General features: G+C 43.8%; 1 protein-coding gene across 1 annotated transcript in view; it reads right to left on the minus strand.

The window, feature by feature from the left end:
- GPR176 (G protein-coupled receptor 176) overlaps positions 1–17,944 on the minus strand; it is a 122,109-nt gene extending 104,165 nt beyond the window's left edge. The window contains exon 1 of the mRNA XM_039232882.1: positions 17,773–17,944. Coding sequence (XP_039088813.1) covers positions 17,773–17,944 — 172 coding nt within the window. The remainder of the gene's footprint in view (positions 1–17,772) is intronic.
- Positions 17,945–21,486: the final 3,542 nt, after the last annotated feature.

The following is a 21,486-nucleotide window of genomic DNA, read 5'->3' on the forward strand; positions in this document are numbered from 1 at the left end:
AAAAAAAAAAAAAAAAAAAAAAAAAATAAACTGCTTGTGGCTCTTTTCATAAAGACTTAGTTTCCCAGTTTGGGACTCTTGCTGCACAGAAACTGGATATTTGGAGGACACACTTCATCTTAAGACATCTCAGGGACACTGGGAAGTCCACACTGGACTTCAGGTGGGTGGAATTTCAAGACCTCAATTATTGAAGAATCAAGAAGTCCTAGAAAGGAGCACCTGGGTGGTTCAGTCCATTAAGCGTCCGACTTTGGCCTCAGGTCATGATCTCCCAGTCCATGGGTTCGAGCCCCGTGGTTGGGCTCTGTGCTGACCGTGTGAAGCCTGGAGCCTATTTTGGATTCTGTCTCTACCCCTCCCCCACTCACACTCTGTCCCTCTCTCATACATAAATAAAAATTTTTAAATTAAAAGAAAAAAAGAAGTCCCAGAAGAAGGTAGAGCACAGCACCACCAAAATGGCTGAAAGCAAAAAGAGCCCAAGACACTAAGGGTGAATATGACAAGTCCCCATGAGATGGTGCGTGAGATGGTGCATACTGTCTACATTTTTTATTTCAACCCCAATGAAAATTCTGAAAAAATGCTTTGAGTTATGCATAGAACAAGTAGATGATTGTTTTCCAATTTATGTAGTTCCAGACAGTTCACTCCTGTTTCTTTCCAACAGCCAAGTGTTCCTGCTGAACCTCGTAATGAAACATTAGGTTGAGAGATAGAGAACAAGCACCTAAAGAGGAGTCACACAACCCCTCCATGGCTTTTACAAAAGTGTCTGTCTCAAAAGGCAACTGTCAGAAACCTCCCTCTTACCTTTTTAAATAAATAATTCCATTATTACCTATAGGATATATATTGAGATCCATCCCCCAGTTAACAGGAGAAGAATTAGGAAATGAGATTACCTCATTCATAAAACTGTAAGTCCCTTTAAGTCTGATCTGAGAAAAGGCTTGGCCTATTGGTAATTAGGGTTTGTATTTTTTCCATAGTACCTTCAGACCTTAAGCAAAACTAGCCATTAAAAGATGGGTAGAACTTGTACCAATAACACCAAAGTTAAATTCCTCCTTCCTCTCCAACAACTTTCTTTGCGAGAATAAGTCTGAAGGCAATGTTATTACTCCCCTAGAAGTTGGGGGTAAATGTCTTCTAATCATTTTAGCGCTTACCTTAAATATCTAGTCTTCTCCCTTCCACCCTCCTGACATCTACTCTCATTGCTTGACTCCCTGGGGTATAACCTGGGAATGTGTATGATGCCCACCTGTCATCCCCACAGACTAAGAAGTTGGCCAGGGATCCCTTAGATCAATGCGTAAGTGTGAAACACCAGCATCAAAATCACAGAAAGTGTTCATTAAATATAGACACCAAGATTCCACGTCAAACCCACCGAAACAAAATTTCTGATGGTGAAACTCAGGAATCTGCATTTAAAAAAAATTTTTTTTTAAGGTTTATTCATTTTTCAGAGACAGAGCATGAGGGCGAGAGGGTCAGAGAGAGAGGGAGACACAGAATCCGAAGCAGGCTTCAGACCTGTCATCCAGAGCTGTCATCCAGAGCCCGACACGGGGCTCGAACTCACAGACTGTGAGATCATGACCTGTGCTGAAGTCAGACGCTCAACCGAGCCACCGAGGTGCCCCAAGAATCTGTATTCTTAACAAGTGATCTTTATACACAGTAGGTTGAAGAATCTCTGCCTCACAATTACAATCACAAAGAGAGGCAAAGTGATTTACCAGTAGTAAACCCACCACCCACAGCAGGGCAAGGTTAGAAGCTACCCTTCCTCAACACCTGGTGTGATCCTCACCAGCTAGAGCCCACTGACTTGTCACTAACCAGAAAAGCGATTTGGTGCTCTTCAGAGAAAAGTCCCATGTACTCTTAACAATAACAGCATCCCACAGAGAAATAGCTCCTAATCTCTAGCCCCTAATCCTGACCTTCACATGGGCATCATTTTAGGGCTTCTGATACTTTGTACAACCATTACTGCTAAAGATTTGCAGCCTTGAGAGAAAGCCACAGAAACAATGGGACAAATGGAAAAGGTGCTATTCTCATCAATCAGGGCGAAGGTCTGAAAACCAAAATTTGATTATTTTGTCTCTGCTTGAGTCTCGCTTGAACTCTGTGTTCCTGGAAATTAAATTCACACTTAGGTGGACTTCAGAGAGCTATTCTTTCCTTTCCATTTAGCAGCCGCTGGACGTGTTTCTTGCCCTAAGAAACTGCCCAGGAAGCCCCAACAAAATGTAGCTGTAATTAAAGGTGCAAATGAGCACAGAGGGATACCCAGGGAACCAAGGAGTAAATATCTCATACCCTCTAACACAAAGCAGAGGTGTCCTCAAACATTCTCACTCAGAAAATACAAAATCGCCCTTAATACAAAGCATTCGCTCAATTACTTTATTTGGAACAAGTAATAAATTACTTTATTCGGAATTTTATTTGAAGGCACAGTGACCTGAAAATACCTCAATCAATGTTACTTTGGGCTTCTTGAAAAAGTCATCTGATGGAATAAGTGAAAAAGAAGGCAACAGTATCACTCCTCATTCCTGCCCCAAAGAAACCAGAATTTCAGGGGCCATGTCATGCAGGAGTTGGAGGGGAAAAAAGCACCATGTCTCATTCACATTGCTTAGAAGTCATGGTGATGGGCTCTGAAAAACTGGATGAGAAGATTCCAAACTGTTTCCCCAACAAAAACAGTTGCAGATGTCAAAGAGGTATGAGCAAAACTGCTTCATAATTTTTAAGTAAAAAAAAAGGTTTTTCTAAATTAACATACTAGTCACTGGAATTGGAAAATTTTACTAAGGCATCAAGATACAATAAATACCAAAGTAAGCTGTCAGATCAAGATGCATATTTTTCAAAGTTATGGTTAAATGGTTATAATACTTGAACCCTCAACCACCTGGAGGGTATACAAGAAAAGACAGAGAGCTGTGGGTGGGCACCAAGTCCTACCCACTCAGAAGAGAAGGGAGGGGGTTGCCCATCTTTCCCCATGCCTAGTAAGTAAGGGAGGTTCAACAAGCCCATGCAGACAGCTTTGATGTGCGTCCTTTGCAATTGGGGCTCACAGAGAATTAATGACTGGTTCCTCTCTGAAAAACGAAAAGGGCCAGAGACAGGCTGATGAGCTGCTCAGAGAAAAAGCTACAGGGGAGAGCCTGCACTCCCAGAATTCATCAGGACCAAAGGTGCACATGTGTTCCTTGTACGAGATGCGGGCCAAGGAAATGAAAGCAATGGCCTGGGGTCATACCGGTTGTCCAAGAGGGTCACCTGCAGAGGCAAATAGCCCTCAACAGCGAGAAGCTGGAGGTCCAGAAGCATCCAAGGAATGAAGGACAGAGTAAGCTACCGACTATGAATATGGGAGGGCACCTCCCCATCAAGGAACAAGTGACAGTCCAGAGTATGAACCCATTTACACCAGGATCCATCGTTATGGCTTTTTCTGGCCCTCCTACATCTCCCTCTTCCACCCCTGCATCAACCAAGTCCCACCTCAGTACCAATCCTGGAGAGTCAAGAAACCTTGGCCAGGAGCTCAGGATGGAAAAGGAAGCCAACCAGACTTCTTGTCCAACTTCAACCTTCTCCCAAGCAATAGGCCCAGACTGGGGAATGTGGGGAGGAGAGAAGTTTTCATTTTCTATCAAGTTTAGAGCTTTGCCTCTTTCATCAGACTGCACATCTTATGTACTAAATCAAAAGAGGGGCACCTGGATGGCTCAGCCGGTTAAGAGTCCGACTTAGGCTCAGGTCATGATCTCGCAGTTCGTGGGTTCGAGCCCCATGTTGGGTTCTGTGCTGACAGCTCAGAGTCTGGAGCCTGTTTCAGATTCTGTGTGTGTCTCTCTCTGACACTGTTCCACTCATCCTTTGTCTCTCTCTGTCTCAAAAATAAATAAACTATAAAAAATTTTAAAAAGAAAGTGTTTTGTGACAAGAATAACCAGAAAAGTTGTGGAGTTGCCCATATGCTTTGACTCAAGAGGGTCATATAGAGAAAACTGAAATAAAAAGGAATAAACCATGGATCCACAACAATGTGGATGAATCTCCAGGGAAGTAATACTGGATGAAAACACTAATCCCCAAAGTGTTATTTTTACATAACCCCAAAGTGTTATATTATTATTCCATTTATGTAAAGCTCTTGAAATGACGAAATTATAGAAATGGAGATCAGATTAGTTAAGAAGAGTTGCCAAGAGTTACGAAGAGGGTAGGATCCAGAGGAAAGTGGATGTGGTTATGACAAGGTAACAAGAGGAAACCTTACAGTGATGTATCTGGGTTATGTCAATATCCTTGTTGTGATACTGTACCCAGCATACACACATACCACACGTGTACTTGCGGGAACCTGGGTAGAGGGTACATGGCACTCCTGTATTATCTTCTAAAACCATACATGAATCTACGATTAGCTTAAAATAAAAAAAAAATTTTTAAATAGTTTATTGTCAAGTTGGTTCCCTTATAACACCCAGTGCTCATCCCCACAAGTGCCCTCCTCCATGCCCATCACCCACCTCCCCCCACCCCCATCAGTCCTCAGTTTGTTCTCAGCATTCAAGAGTCTCTCATGGTTTGTCTCCCCTCCCTAAAAAAAAAAAAAAAAAAATTTAAGGTGCTGAAAGCTATGTAGGCACAAGTGGATGGAACAAGTTGATGACCAGCATGCACTGCACCGATTCACATTCCATCAGCTGAAGGTGCTGACTCTTTTGTAAAACCCACTGCCTTCAGTTGTGCAACAATCAGGGTTTTCAACCTACTATCTGTTCACTGCCGTGGTGTCGTGGTAGTTTATTAGGGCTACCAGAACAAAGGACCAGAAACAGGATGGTTTAAAGCCACAGAAATGTATTGTCTTGCAGTTAGAAAAGGGAGAAGTCTGAAATCCAGATGTTGGTGGGGCTGTGCTCCCTGACACCTGGAGGAGATCCCTCACTGCCCCTCCCCCACATCTAGGGACTCTTTGGTGTTCCTTGGCTTGGCAGCCATGCAACTCCAAACTCTGCCTTCTTCACACGGTGTTCTCCAGCACATACGGTGTCTCTGTCTTCATGTGGCCTTCTTATAAGGACATTAGTCATGTTGGACCCACTCCAGTATGATCTCATCTTAAGCAATGACATCTACAACAGCCCTATTTCCAAATAAGTATGGTCACGTTCTGAGGTACCAGAGGCTAGGACTTTTACATCTTTCTCCCTCTCTCTCTCTCTCTCTCTTTGGTGGGGAGGGGCACATAATTCAACCCAAAACACTCGGCTGAGTGAAAATGCCCTGTTTGTTGTTTTCAGACTTATTGAATATTCCCATCCGTCCCCTGAGCTCCCTGGATAGAGAGAAGGAAGAAGTGTTTTCAGAACAGTTGGTAGAAACTCACAGGCCCCACTCTGACCTCACACAGCTAGGAGCCATCTGTCTCAGTACAAACTGCCAAATCCCACCTGTAGCTCCCTGATGACAGTGTCTCTCAGCCACTCTCCCACAGGCTGGGTCATGCCTGAGCTGCTTCAAGTAATGATTTTGACTTTGTCTCAGATCCAAAAGCTTTTAAAACTAGAGTGACATCCCCATACACATTATGCTGCCTCGTTCAAAATGCTGCCTGTCTTATTTCATAGACTCACTCTTAGATCAGGCTATCACTCCCGTCTTTGTGAATTTCCTATCAAGAGACCTGCTGTCCCTCCAAATATCTGGCTTCTCTGAGCACCCTCCAGGCCACTGTGTGGCTGAGCCTTGGCTGTGGATAAAATTCATGTTCCTTCCAGAAAGCTCCTAAGCTTCATGCAAATCGAGAGAGTGGCTATTTAATTCTTTGTTCTGTTTAACGGGCCCTAAGCATTTCACTCAGTTAACTAATCAGTACATACTGAGCACTAACTACATGCCACGTACCATTCTAGATGCTAGTGAATGAAACAGAGTCTCTGTCCTCATGGCTCTGCATACTAATGGAGATGGATAGGACACCTAACAAATGAGATCATTCCTGGGGTTATAACTACCACAGAGGAAATAAACAGGATGATGTGATAAAAGTGGAGAGGGGGACTACTTTAGGTAAGCTGATTTGGAGATGGTGCCGTTATGAGCTGCAGTGTAAACTATGAACACAAGCCAGCCACAGAAAACACCTAGGGAAGAATATTCCAGGGCAGTGAGAACAGCAAAGACAATACCGCACCCTTTGGTAGTATTTAAAGTGACATGTTAGGGACACCTGGGTGGCTCAGTTGGTTAAGCATCCGACTTTGGCTCAGGTCATGATCTCATGGCTCATGGGTTCGAGCCCCATGTCAGAATTTGTGCTGACAACTCAGAGTCTGGAGCCTGTTTCAGAATCTGTGTCTGCCTCCCTCTCTCTCTCTCAAAAATAAATAAACTTAAAAATTTTAATTGACATGTTAAAGAAACTGAAAGATGGTTTGGAAGCTGTGGAGGATAGATATCTCTGCTTTGCTCCTCTCCATGTTCTGCCAACTTGCTCTGTGTCTTCTGCCTTTATATTATCTGTTTAACCTGACAATGCCCATGTGAGTCTGGCACTTGCATGCCTGGACCTTGTGTTAGCAAAGCCCTTGTTCTCCCCTCCATGCCCTGGACTTGGGTCCGCTGAGGATATGCATTTCACCCCCACAGAAGGATTCTGCTTGGACAGTCCTGACAGCTAGACGCTGGCCATGGTGAATTTGAGGCAGAAAATGTAGAGCAGCTTATTCCCTCAACCATGGATCTACCAGATGTCCAGGACTTCGTCCACACCCTGAAAGTGACCGGTGAGGGTTGTTCCCAGTACTCACCCATAGCCTTGCGGCATGACCTTCCCAAATCCCTCAGAAACAACTCAGGAAAGCAGAAGCCAGTTCATAACCCAGAGACTTGAGCTCATCACCTCCTGGGGGGCCACATCTAACAAGGGCAACATTTCCCTCTTCTACCACAGCTAGATTTTTTTTCTTGCTACTAGGTTTTTGTATCAGTTAACTACCAATAACGACATGTAAGTAACTGTTGATTTTTTTCTGTAAACATGTTTAACAGAGAGAGACAAAGAATGAGGCTAAATGCTGATTAGGAACAGTTGCCACAGTATTTCCTGGTCCAGTAAAATGTCTGGGTTTCTGCCTCTATACACATGGGCTTTGACACCCCATGGCTTTCAGTCTCCTTTATTCTCCTGGACCTGAATACAGCCTTCCACTGCTGACCGCTTACAAAACCAGACTACGTCCTGCTCCTGCTCAATTCTCAGAGACCCGGGTTTCACTAACTCTTCCTTCCTGGGCATCAGACTTCCATTGCACCAGGCCCTGCCTGGCTGGGGGTGTGCTAATGAGCAAGTCACCATCCCTCTGAATCTCTTTACCCAAATGACGGATATGCATGGTGAGAAAAAGACTATATAGATATATAGATACGCTATATATAGATATATAGTATGGATATAGATATCAGGATTTTTTTTTTATATTTTTATTTATTTCTAGGAGAGAGAGAGAGAGAGATAGCGTGAGCAGGGGAGGGTCAGAGAGAGAGGGAGTCACAGACTGAAACAGGCTCCAGGCTCTGAGCTGGCAGTCAGCACAGAGCCCGACGCGGGGCTCGAACCCATGAACCGCGAGATCATGACCTAAGCGAAAGTCGGACACTTAACCGACTAAGCCACCCAGGCGCCCCGATATCAGGATATTTTTATTGTGTGTGACAGGAACCTATGTCATAGAAGTTTAAGCAAAAAAAAAAAGAGAGAGAGAGAGACTGGGTTTTTTCATTCGTGTAATTGGGAAATACAAGCTCAGCACTTCCAGGGCCTCCCACAGCGCCATGAGGATGGTTTCTCTCTCATCCTCTCTCCCTCCTCCTCCCCCTCTCTTCTCTCACCCTCATGTCTGCTTGTCTCTCTGCCCTCAACCCCTCCAAAGCAGACAGTTCCTAGCTTCCTTTATCCCTGCTTAACAGCCCCTTTGGAAAAAGAAGGGTTTTCTACCAGCATCTCTAACGTCAAGTCCTCTGACCAAGCTTGGATCGCATGACCGTCCCTGAACTAATCAGTAAGGAAAGGAAAATAGGATCCTGGGACCGGCAAGGCCTGAATTAGGTACCCAGCCCTGTCTCCCAGGGTGGGAGGGTCCACTGAGCACTGGGAAGGATAGTCACATAAGGAACCACATGAAGTACAAAGCTGCAGATATTAATTTGATTCACTAAATATTCATTCCATCATCTTTCAGCCAGCTGCTACCCTCTGCTAGAAAGGCTGGAAAGCTAAAAATACTACTTTTCAGACAGCCTTGCAGTCACGGTGCAGGCTTGTGATCTATATTCTGTCCAGAAGATGTTCCCAAGCAGATATGATTTATGTGAGGTGGTGGCTGGGTGCAGTGATCAGGTTCTTGTAAATATTAAAAAAAAAAAAAAAAAAGATGCTTTGGTTGTAGATCTGGGCCAGCTGTGCCCTAGGGTTCTAGAGTCTAATCCCTCTTCATTGGTAGTATATGACAACAGCGTCATCATTTCTGTTAGAACCAGTGATATGACTGTGCATATTTCTTGAGTGTCGCTGGTTCCCAGACTCTCATAAATTCTGAAAGCAACCTAATATCCTGTAATAAATTTCTTTCTTCATAAACTGGCTAGTTTGATGTAGAAGCAAAAACACTTTGCCCTGCTGCATGATGCAAAAATATGCACATCATGTCCCACCATGAGAAAGCAAACACTTGCTCCCTGAGCCCCGTTTCCTTCCCCAAAGTAAAAACATTAAAAGGCTCAGGATCCACTGTCTAGTTCTGGTCCACAAAACAAATGAAATCTTGAGATTTTCCTGTGTCACTGACTCCTAATAAAAACAACTTTACCGATTCACAACTGTATTGACTTCTGCGATGCTGATATTTGAAGCCGTGACATGACACGATACACAATCGTTGAGGTTGTCACACTCATATAAGGTAACTACTTTTTCCCCCCACAGCCAACACAGTAACTGTAAACATGGTAATCTTGTGGTTGCTTTCTTTAAAATATCTCTTGTACATTTCAATTGGCAACAGTCCTTCTCCTTGAAAGCCAGCTTTGCAGGTAAAATATTTCTCTTTACTGAATGCTTTTCTAGCTGTGTCTTCTTTTGACAATAGGCTCTGTTGTTTGCAACTAAAATCCCTAACGAATACTGGAAGGGAGGCTCACTCATAGGCTTGCGCATGTTATAGAGGGAGGGCAGTGCTATGTGGGGAAAGAAATGTGTTGAGAAAACAAAAACAGAAAATGTCTCTAAACTGGGGTGCCTTTGTAGCTCAGTTGGTTACGCGGCTGACTTCACCTCAGTTCATAATCTCGCAGCTTGTGAGTTTGAGCCCTGCATGGGGCTCTGTACTGACAGCTCAGAGCCTGGAGCCTGCTTCAGATTCTGTGTCTCCATCTCTCTCTGTCCCTCCCCTGCTCACACTTTGTCTCTCTGTCTCTCAAAAATAAATAAATGTCAAAAAAATTTTTCCTAAGTCCCTATACTATTTCATAAGGTTATCATGACTGAACGTAACAATGTGGTATATGCTATACACTGCAAAACCCACTGTAAATGTAATGCAAAAGGAATATTCTTGACCGGTAGTTACCACACTAGCTGATTAAGTCAAGGGTACCTGCATTGCACAGGAGACACCCATCTCATATTAGCAAAACCTTCTTTGCCTTTCCTCATTAAAGACCCTCTTTCCGGGGTGCCTGGGTGGCTCATTCGGTTGGGCGTCCGACTTCGGCTCAGGTCATGATCTCACAGCTCGTGGGTTCGAGCCCCATGTCAGGCTCTGTGTTGACAGCTAGCTCAGAGCCTGGAGCCTGCTTCAGATTCTGTGTCTCCCTCTCTCTCTGACTCTCCTCTGCTCATGCTGTCTCTGTCTCTCAGAAATAATAAATAAAAAATGTTAAAAAATTAAAAAGAAATGAAAAATAAAGACCCTCTTTCTTAAACTGCCCACATGTAGTCTTCCAGGATGAGACCATTATTTGTAAATCAACACTGCATACGGAGTCATGGGTCCACGCAATAGGCACTGACTAAGCATCACTGGCGAAACACTTCGCGATCACAGGCCAGTGACAGGCAGCACCAACAGGACACAGACAGGAAGGGAGTTTAAACTGGACACCTAATTCAGTGTAGCCATCAGCTCTGGAAGATATGGGAGAGAACGGAATGAGGAAAGGCATCCGAGGAGATTCAAATATATGTGAACATTTTTTTTATTTAATTTATTTATTCTGAGAGAGAGAGAGGACGCATGCAAAGGGCAGAGGTAGAAAGAGGAGAGAGAATTCCAAGCAGGCTCTGTGCTGACAGTGTGAGCCCACCCGGGACTTGAACTCACTAATAGTGAGTTGACTGAGCTGAAACCAAGAGTTGGATGCTTAATTGACTGAGCCCCCAAGGCGCCCCAGAAATATTTTTTTAATAAAAGTCCAAAACTTTTAATAAAACCATTGTTAGAAATTTATTTAAAGTGCTAAGGTGCCTACATATTTGTGGATTAATCTGAAAGTTTTTCAGAGTGTCTCAGATTTGATGAAGCAAAATTTCACTGCAGGCCAGAAAAAACTATTTTCCGGGGCGCCTGGGTGGTGCAGTGGGTTGAGCCTGAGTGGGACCAACTCTTGATCTGGACTCAGGACATGATCTCACAGTTCATGAGTTCAAATGCCACATCTGGCTATGCGCTGATGGTGCAGAACCTGCGTGGGATTTTGTCTCTCCTTCTTTCTGCCCTTCCCCTGCTTGTGCTTTCTCTTATTCTCTCTAAATACATATATACATACAAACAAACAAACAAAAACTGTTTCCCAGGATTCCTCAGAACTGTGGATACCAATCAAAATATCGCTGGAGTCCCAGGCACCTGGCTGCTTAATCAGTAGAGCATGTGACTTTGATCTCTGGTTGTGGGTTCAGCCCCATGCAGTGTATGCAAATTACTTAAAAATAAAATCTTCTAAATATCCCATTTCACCTGAGACTGCTTTATCCCCTCTGGGTACCCTCAAAAGACAGGGGCCTTCTGGGGTGCCTGGGTGGCTCAGTCAGTTAAGCATCCAACTCTTGGTTTCAGCTCAGGTCATGATCTCGCAGTTTCACGCGTTCTAGCCCCACAATGGTCTGTGTGCTGACAGCGCGGAGCCTGCCTGGGATTCTCTCTCTCCCTCTCTCTCTCTCTCTCTGCCCCTCCCCCAACATGTGCTCTTTGTCTCTCAAAATAAATAAATAAACTTTTTTTAAAAGGGGGGTGAAGGCACCTGGGTGGGTCAGTTAAGCATCTGACTTCAGCTCAAGTCATGATCTCATGGTTCCTAAGTACCAGCACCATGTTGGGCTTGCTGCTGTCAGCTCAGAGCCTGGAGCCTGCTTTAGATTCTGTGTCTCCTCTCTCTGCCCCTCCCCTGGCTCATGCTCTGTCTCCCTCCTTCTCAAAAAAATAAAATAAACATTAAAAAATTAAAAAATAAAAGACAGGGAGCCCCTTTCTCCATACCCAGTGCAAATCTATGTATCATTAATAGTCCAAAATTCTGTCATCAGGTAGTTCTTTCCTAAATAGTTGTTTTAAAATATGCTACTATTCAATGTGGATGGAACTCGAGGGTATTATGCTAAGTGAAATAAGTCAGGCAGAGAAAGACAGGTACCATATGTTTTCACTCATATGTGGATCAGGAGAAACTTAACAGAAGACAATGGGGGAGGGTAAGGGGAAAAAAGTTAGTTACAGAAAATGAGGGAGGCAAACCATAAGAGACTCTTAAATAGTGAGAACAAACTGAGGGTTGATGGGGGGTGGGGGAGAGGGGCACATGGGTGATGGGCATTGAGGAGGGCACTTATTGGGATGAGCACTGGGTGTTATGTGGAAACCAACTTGACAATAAACTATATTTAAAAAATAAATAAATAAAATATGCTACTATTAACCCTAACTTATTTCAACACAAACATTCGCTTAAAAAAAAAAAAAAAATTAGTTTGAACCATATGAAACTCCAGTAAAATATGATCAAAGGTCAAAATGATATTGGCAATACATAAACAGATAAACACATTCTTAATGTTTTTTAGACTAAACTTTCTTGAGTTCCCTTTCCCTCACTCCACTTACCAACTTATTCTCCTTAATCTTCCAAGGTATTCCTCCTCTGACCAGATGCCACCACCCCACTTTACCATGACCTAAGTTTTGGTTACATCACCTCCTAGAATCCTGTCTAGCAATCGCTCCACCTTCTGCTTTCATTGCGTTCTGCTAATCCTACAACCTCAGATTCTGGCAAAGTGACAGAACTTGGAAGACTGCTATGAAGACCTAGAAGTGCTGAATGAAATAGAAGACAAGCGTGGAGCCTGCTTGGGATTCTCTCTCTCCTTCTGCCCCTCTCCCCTGCTCCCTCTTTCTCTCTCTCTCTCTAAAATAAACAATTAAGAAAAAAAATTAGATAAGTTGGACTTCATCAAAATATAAAACTTTTATTCAAAGGAAACCAAAAATAAAATGAAAGGACAATCCACAGAATAAGACAAAACTTTTGCAAACCATGTATCAACAAGAACCTAGTGTCCAGAATATACAAAGAACACTTAACAACTCAAGACAAAAAGACAAAAAACCCAACTTAGAAATGGGCAAAAGAGGAGTGCCTGACTCGTTCTGTCAAAAGAGGGCATGACTCTTGAGCTCAGGATTGTGAGTTCAAGCCCCATGTTGGGTGTGGAGATGACTTAAATAAATAAACCTTATTTAAAAATGGGCAAAAGATCTTAATGAACATTTCCCCAAAGAAGATATGCAAATGGCCAAAAAGATCATGAAACGATGTGAAACATCACTCGTTACTACAAAATGCAAATCAAAACTACAATGAGATACCACTTAATACTCACTAGCATGGCTATAATCAAAAAGGCAATAACAAATGTTGGCAAAGATGTGGAAAAATTAGAACTTTCATACACTGCCAGTGGGAATGTAAAATGATGTAGCCACTTTGGAAAAGGGTCTGGCAATTCCTCAAAGAATAAACTGAGAATTACCATATGACCCAGAAATTTCACTCTTGCCATATACCCAAGAGAATTAAAAAGATTATGTCCACACAAGAACTACACAAATGTTCAGAGTAGCATTATTCATAACAGTCAAGAAGTGAAAACAACCCAAATGTCCATCAATGGAGGAATGGATGAAGAAAAGGTGGTATATCCATAAAAGGGAACACTATTCAGCAATAGAAAAGGAATAAAGTATTTACTACAACACACACAAACCTTGAAAACATGATGCTAAGTGAAAGAAGTCAGATTACAAAGAACATACAGTAGTATGACTCCCTACTTATGAAATGTCCAGAACAAATCCACCGACACAGAATGTAGACTAGTGGTTGCCTAGGTCTCAGGGTCTTGAGGGAAAACGGAAAGTGACTACTAATGGGTACAAGATTTCTTTTCGGGGTGATAAAAAAAGTTCTGGAATTCAACAGTGGTGATGGCTGCTTAACTCTGTGAATAGACTTAAAATCACTGAATTATATACTATAATTGGGTGAATTGTGTAGTACAGAAATCTTATCTCAATAAAACTATTTTCAGTTTTCACAGAATTTAATTTCCAGGAAGAATTAAAAAGTGGAAAGATATACACTGAAGACCTAGCAAGGAGAAGCACAGTATTACCAAAAGTGTTTCATTCAGATGGAGGTCAGCTTGATGTTCTGTACCTAATATCCTACATATAAAAGAATGAGTGAAAACGCATACATCACATGTAAATCAAAGACAATGTGAGAGAATTCAAGTCAATACATTATGAGTTCACCTGCCCAGGCTGACAACTACTGACTTCACCATTTCAAACTTCTTAGGTCAATCCAAGATATCTTATTCTTGATTTAGTCTACTGGGTTTCCAGGCATACCAAATACCAAAACAGCAAGCAGAAGAATGCTGTTGATATTACGTTATTATTGGCTATAATTATGGTTAACTAAAAATCATCCTGCATAATCATGACTGACAAGCACACACTAGTATTAACACGGTTTCTATGAAACATTTAACTAAAGAACTCCAAAAATTAGCCAGCTGTTATCTGGTTAATTTCAACCAGTATCAAAAACAATAGTGTATTTCTCTGTCAAACCAGTTCCATAAACGTTGTTGGTGCCCAATATGGTTTTGTTGCAAGACTGTAAACAATCATGAGCAAAAATGGTGTTTATCCAGATCATCTGTTAAATCAATTCAATAAGACAGTTCCCCACATTTCCTTTGCAATCAATACTTCAATAAGCACCTCAAGGAATCAGACTGTCGACAAGATGGACATCTTTACTTAGGGTCATCAATTTCATACTATAGACCATTAGTAAGAAAGGAGATAGCTTGTTGGCTATTGTCCACAATGCTCATTCTCTTTAAGAGCAAAGTCATTTATAAAAATCTTCTGCTTCCCATGATGACAAGCACAGATGCCTCCAATTTGTACAGGAGGTGCCTCGAGGTAACAGGCTAGTTAAGAGCCATTGACCTTTGTCAAGTAAAAGCACCAGCGGCTCAGCTTTCCACGCACTTGGACTGTGAATCCCAAGAGTGGAAAAGGGGAAAGAAAAATCAACTCTGGGGAGTCAGATCCAAAACACTTACTGCAAATGGTGATTCCAAATCTTTGAGTCTTTGATTTTACCCTGTTCAATACTAAAAGTGTTGTGTGCTTATATTTACTAAAGGGGATCTAAGTAATTGGACTCTTTCAAGACCCACAGCATATCTGAAGATATCCCAAGATGTTGCATAAAAAAGGCAGATAAACACTAGTTTACACAAACCCTCAAAAGACATTATTTGAAAGAATATCATATACAATTATTGAGTTCATTTTCAAAAAGCAATTAATCTTCCTTATGGCTGGAATACTACAGTGATTCCAAATTGGGTTTTTTCCTCATACAGAGCAAAAAAGTTTCCAAAAAAGACTCCAAGACATCAATAGTACAAAGGAATTATTTTCACATAACAGTGGGCCTCTGAAAATTCTAATGAAAAAAAAATCTATTTAGGCAATCTAGGAAGGAAGTTTGAATTTGATTAAAGGGGAAAAATAAAAGGAAAACTCATTTTGTCTCTGGGGACAATGAAAAACAAGAAGATTAAATAAGCATCTCATGCTATTCAAGATACTATTCCATCCTCCATTTACTTTTCAGTCTTACAGATTCTTCCATGATAAATTCTTTCCTTTTATTCCTAATCTATGATTTTGCTCTATTTTTTGAGAGAGGCACTTTATGAAACTATGCTTCCCAAGTTGACTTGCCCTGCAACTGACTGTACATGGCTTTGCAACTTAAACCCTGGCATTACCTTGAGGATTCAATTACATGTGTATGTTTACACAGGTCAAATCCTCAGAGAACAATGAATTAAGAATACCAGTAAATAGGAAGTACACAAGGCAATGTTACAATTTGGCTAGACTTTTAAGGGACGCTGAACTGCCTTTCACTGGACAAGTTCTCTGACTTGTGACTTAAATAAATTGAACCATATTTATACTTTTTCTGAAAATAAAAAGGAACAAATGGAATTCTCTCTTAGGAGGGCCAAGTAACATGGAAGAGGAAAAATATGTCCTCCTTGGCCAAGCCAGGCATAACTAAAGATCAAGGGGAAAATCAGTCTCTTCTTGGGAGAAATCCACAAAAACTGTTCTTGCATGTCAGTTTAAGTGCTGTAGGGGCAGGGCACACCTGGATGGCTCAGCAGGTTCCACAATCAGTTCTTGATTTCTGCCCAGGTCATGATCTCATGGGTTGTCTGGCTATGTGCTGGGCACGAAGCCTGCTTAAGATTCTCCCTCCCTCCCCTCTGCCTCTCCATCTCTCTCTGTCTCTCTCTGTCTCTCTCTCTCAAAAACAAAAACAGAACAAAACAAAAAACTCTCTCTCAAAAAAAAAGTGCTGTGGAAAAACAGAGTTGCTATAGGGCAGATTTACCTAGGATTTCTGAATCCAGTGTAATTTACAAAAACAGAAAGTAACTAGAAGCAAAACTAACATTTATTAAGTGTGCACTCTGCTGTGCCCTTTACATACATGCTGTTTTCTATTTCAATAGTACTCAAAATTTTGGAGTCAAACTATGGGAAAATTTCTCCCAACACCGTCTTTCTTCATGGTTAAAGTTACCAATGGGGAAAACAAAACAAAATAAAAATATAGAGAGAGATATAAATGTTTTAGATATATATATATATGTTTTAGATATATATAGATATATCCCTGCAGAAATAAAAATGCAGCCATTTCTACTGCCTCCCCAATAATCTACACTTTAAGTAAATGTGACAACCCTAAAATTTAACTCCCAATACTCTACAATTCATTGTGCATGGTACCTAATAGGTGTTCAGTATTTGTTCTTTGTTAAATGAATATGGAAAATATCTGGTATACACAAGCTTTTGCTTTGTTAATGTGCATTTATAATTCTCATAACAACACATCTCACACACACATACACACACACACACACACACACACACACACACACAGAGACATACCACACTGATGTCTAATCCTGAAAATACCCTTATGACAAAACGTGGAAGATAATATTATGATCGAATAGGACAGGATGATAATTAGAGAAATTATGAAGGGAAATTCCAAACACTTAAAATTCTTCCACAGTCTTTTTGATGTCACTTATCTGGGTTTCCATGGAAATACACAGGTGTCTGCAAAAAAGTAATCTATTCCTACTTTGAAACTTTAAGACTGCTGTTGGCCATAACAGCACACATAATCACATCTTTTTACATCTTTTAAATGCCACATCAGAAAATTTACATTTGAAAGGAAGTCACATAGGTACAAGTAATATGCAACATGTTCAACTAACTTCAACAGAAATGAATATTGTTATCATTGATCATTTAAAGAGTAACTACCAGGAGTACAGATAATTCTCATGCTAGTGGACAAACGTTTTTACTAGCCACTCATTTCAGTTCATTGAACAAGTATACCTAAATCTGTCAGCAGTGTTCTGAGGTTTTAATCCTGTCTTTATTTTATGCTTCAAACAAAACACAGGTAGAAAAATAACCTGGGATTTGTTTGGGGTTTCTAAAAAATATCGGAAGGCAACACAGAGTTTAACTCCACAGGATTATCTATCAGCAAGCAGGTCGGTGTTCTGAAGGAACCAGCCGTAAAACGCGAACAAAATAAGGCCTCTTTCACCATAATTTTGTATAGAGGTAATATAGATGATAGTGCAAAACACATCAGTCGTCAGTAACAAAACAATCTTTGCTCCTCACTGTTTGTAAACAAGAGCTCGGGCCACCGCGCCCACCCGGCATGATGGACACAGGGCTGTGTTCCCCAAGAGCCGCAGTGGCAGGCGGACCTCCGCCCGCACCAGGCTCGGTCCTCGGGCCGGGATAAAGCCCTACCCGAACTCTTCTGCCTCCAGCTTGGGAGCCGGAGTCGACCGTCCCTGCCTAACTTCCCTGCAGTTCCCCGGGCATTCTTAAACCCCGCTATCTCCACTTTGCCAGGCACTCCGAAACCCACGGCGGCTCCGGTGACCCCCGATCGCGTGCCCTCTCGGATCCTGTGCGCTCAGGGAAGCCCACCCAGGAGGCACCCCCGCGGGTGGCTTACCGAGCAGAGAGCCTATGAAGATGACGACCTGCACAGTCGTGGTGAACTGGCGGTACAGCTGCACCTCGCCCAACTCCGCGAGCGCGCTGCGGTTGGTGTCCCCGGCCTCGGCTCCGGACGCGTTGCGCTGCTCGCTGGCGTTTCGGGAGATCCAGCTGCCGTTGTGCCCCATAGCGAGGCTGGGGGTCCGGCTCTGATCGTCGCCCGCCCGCCCGCCCACCACGGAGCCCCGCCCGGGTCTCTTTCGCCCCGGGTGCGGAGGAACGCGCGGGCGCCTGGTGGAGTCCTGGAGAACCCGGGGCAGCCGCGGGTCCCCTCACGTCTCCACATCGCCAGCCCCAGCGCCTGGGAGGCGGGGAGGAAGGAGGTCGAAGCCGCGCCCCAAGCCGGTTCCCTCCTGGGTCCCCGTCAGCAGCCACATGGAGGCGGCATGGTCTGAGACGGAGCTGCGTCCGTCCCTCCTCCCAGGTAGTCAGCGCCGCCAAGCTCACTCAGCAGAGATGGAAACACAGGAGGCATTTGAGAGCCAAGGAGGGCGCTTCCCGCTCCCACCACCCCCTTCAACTTCTCCTTCCACGTCCCGAGGGCCGGGCCATCCCTCTCGAGTCCCCTCTGGCTGACCCGCTTGGTCCCTCTCTCAGAAGGAAGAGAACATTTGGCTGAAGCCGTTTTTCAATCCCGCTGGCTTCGAGGAGCTGGATGGCGATGGGAAAGCTGCGAAATACCCAAGCCAAATGACCGGACCTCCGAGGGACCCCCGAGTCCCCGACAGCACCCAGGGTCTGGGCGCTGAATCTCCGCGCAACAGCCTCGCCCTCCGCGGCCGGTCGTCCCCAAGGACGCCGACGGGGTCTCCTCTGGCCCAAGCCCCTCGTCCGGGGCTCCGACTTCCCGCCCAGGTGCCAGCGGCAGGGACCTCCTCTTACAACCGCTTTGCCTCTGCACGACCTAGCGCCCCCCTTCGTGGCCCTGCTCCTGCCTTTGCTGCCGGGAGAGACGCTCGCGGATGCTCGGGAACACGGGTGGACGACCCTAGAAAGTCAGGGAACCGTCCGCGCTACAGCCCGATTGCCAGCGCGCGCCAGGGGCAGGAGAGGGCGCGCGGCCCGCCGGGGGTGGGGGGCGGGGAGTGATGGGGTCACGTGAGTCGCGCGGCTCCGCCCCCCACGCGGGAGGGGGCCCGGGGATGGCGCCATTTTGGCCATTCCAAGAGCGATTGCCGTGGCCGGAGCGTGGGCAGTGCGGAGGATCCTCCTTTGGCTTCGCTGGACGCGTTCTGGGCGCTTCCCGGGCTTCGCTTTGTTTACTCCTGTGGTTACTGCTCCCTATCGCGTCAGCAGGGGCTGCTTGAGAGCCCCATAATTACAGTTAGGCTGCCACCTGGGCGAGGAGCCCAGCCTTCCGCCCTTCAGTGAGGCTTGGGCTGTAGCTGAACGTGAAAGATGGAGTTCAGGAACCGGTGCACGGTTTCCTGGACCTCTTAGTGCATCTCATTTCTAAAAGGATTACGGTACAGCCAGCCCAAGTCTGGTGGGTTCCGGGGAATGAATACTTGGGCAGCGAGCAACTTCCTGGGAGCTAATGCAAAAAGTTGGGAACCTGGGGTAACCAAGTGGAGAGGAAACGGTAAAGTAAGAGAAGCTGAGTAGTAGAAGGAACGTGTACCACATCCAGAGAAAGAATCTGGAGAAAAGGAGAAATGAGACAGGAAAAGAAAACTAAACATTTGCTTGTTTTGACCTTATGGAAACTTTTTAAGTAGGGAAGGACTTGGTAGAGGGCTTTAACATCTTGACTGATAGCCTTGAGTCCCAGAATACTAACTCTTCCGAAATGATTAAAATTAGGGGCACCTGCGTGGCTCAGGCGGTTAAGCGTAGGACATCGGCTCAGGTCATGATCTCAAGGTTTGTGGGTTCGAGCCCCGCGACGGGATCTGTGCTGACAGCTCAACCTGGAGTCGGCTTGGGATTCTGTGTCTCCCTCTCTGACCTCCCCTGCTCGTATTGTTTTTTTCTCTCTCTCTGTCTCAGAAATAAATAAAAAGACTGAGTTTCTTGGTTGTTCCAAGGCTGATTCTGCTACAGTATGACTACTCCACTTTAACTGTACAGGAAATGAAGTCTTCAAAGAGCAAATGTCACCCGTACATCTTGGGGTTCTCATACTACCTACACATAATAATCCTCTATGTTAAGTAGTTAATTACAAACATGTTGGAGGCCATAAAAAGAGAAGCGGCAAACCTACTGACCAGGTGTATTTTCAAAAGTCATTTCCAGTAGTTAAAATTAGTTTTGAGAGTCTAAAGTCTTAAGATGAAACCCCCTCACTAGAATCATTACTTAACAAAACGTAGTAGTCATTCGGCAACATCCGGCATGTTCCGTCATGAAGGGCTGCGGAAGACTGTGTGTAAATGAGTTGTTCAGTAGCAGTTGTAAATATACCTCTTGACCTGCCACTGATGAAGTTTGGGGATGATGGAAAGGTTCGTGAGGTCCGGAGCCATCGACCAAGAAAGAATTCTTAAAGATGGTGATTGTATTAAAGGCTCGGGAACAAGGCCCTTGGGCAGAAAGAGCTACACTGCCTGCGAGTGAGGGAGTGGGAGGGGCAACCGGTTTTGTTTTGTTTTTTTTAAATGGAGGCTGGGGAAATAAAGTCAGGAGGGAGTTTCCAAAAGGGTTTTTCACATGCTAAAGACTTACTGGAGGCCTATATTGTCAAACCAAGGTTATTTTTCCCTCTAGTAAAGCATTAACATTAAGACAGTAGGGAGTTACTGGATTTTAGGTCATTGATGTGATTGCCTTTTTCTGGTAAACTGAAGGAGACTCTTCTCAATTTAACCATTTGGTTTTTGTCCTTTCTTGTTTTTGAGTAGCCAGGAGTGTTCAAGGAATATCACACAAATCCCACGGGGGGGGGGGGGGGAGGGCACGTGCTGTTAGGCCGCACTTTGTCCCCAGTTTACCCCCCTCTCCCTCATCAACTCCCTGTTCAAAGCTGCTAGGAAGAATGGGGATAAAGATGTAGGAAAGAGTCAGTTTTGTAGATGTAAAGAGTAGTAAAATAAGAAACTTCTCATTTTTTTATTCTGAAAAGATACCAGTAAACCCTTTACAGGCCTTAGACTGGTATTATAACCGAACTAAACTGAGTTAGGTTCTTGGTGAGTCACAAATAGAAACTACACCAGGTGAGTTGTCACACAAAAGAAACTTTATTTGCATCAAAAAAGGAGATCAAGGGGGAAAAACTTCCAAAGCCTGCCTCTCAAGCAAGGAAGAATAGGTTCCTTCTATCTAGGGTTAAGAGGAATATTTAGATAGGGAAGTCTTACTACCATATAGAGGCAGGCATAAGGTCTCAGTGCATCTTAAGAAAACATGCCTATACGTACACTGTACGTTATATAAATAAGGCTCGTGCTCCTCCTTGGGTGGAGATTTTAGAATTATAATGAGGTAAAGGTAACTGTTGATTGTTCCATGGGTCACTCCATGGTTCATTTGCACAGGCATAAGTCAAGGGTTAAGCTCAAACTGGTCTTGGTGGTCTAGGCCAGCTCTTTGTCAGGGCAGTCATTATTCCTTGATGGGTAGTTTTGGTTTCCTTCCCAGGATGCTATGCCTGTAGGGTGTTTTGCTTGGTTAGGAGATAACTTGGGAAAGAAGAGTTTAAGGAAAACCGTAGGATGAAGATTGGTAG

The sequence above is a fragment of the Hyaena hyaena genome, unplaced genomic scaffold (assembly GCF_003009895.1).
Source record: "Hyaena hyaena isolate Hyena2069 unplaced genomic scaffold, ASM300989v1 scaffold_70, whole genome shotgun sequence".
In the NCBI taxonomy this organism is placed as follows: Eukaryota; Metazoa; Chordata; class Mammalia; order Carnivora; family Hyaenidae; genus Hyaena; species Hyaena hyaena.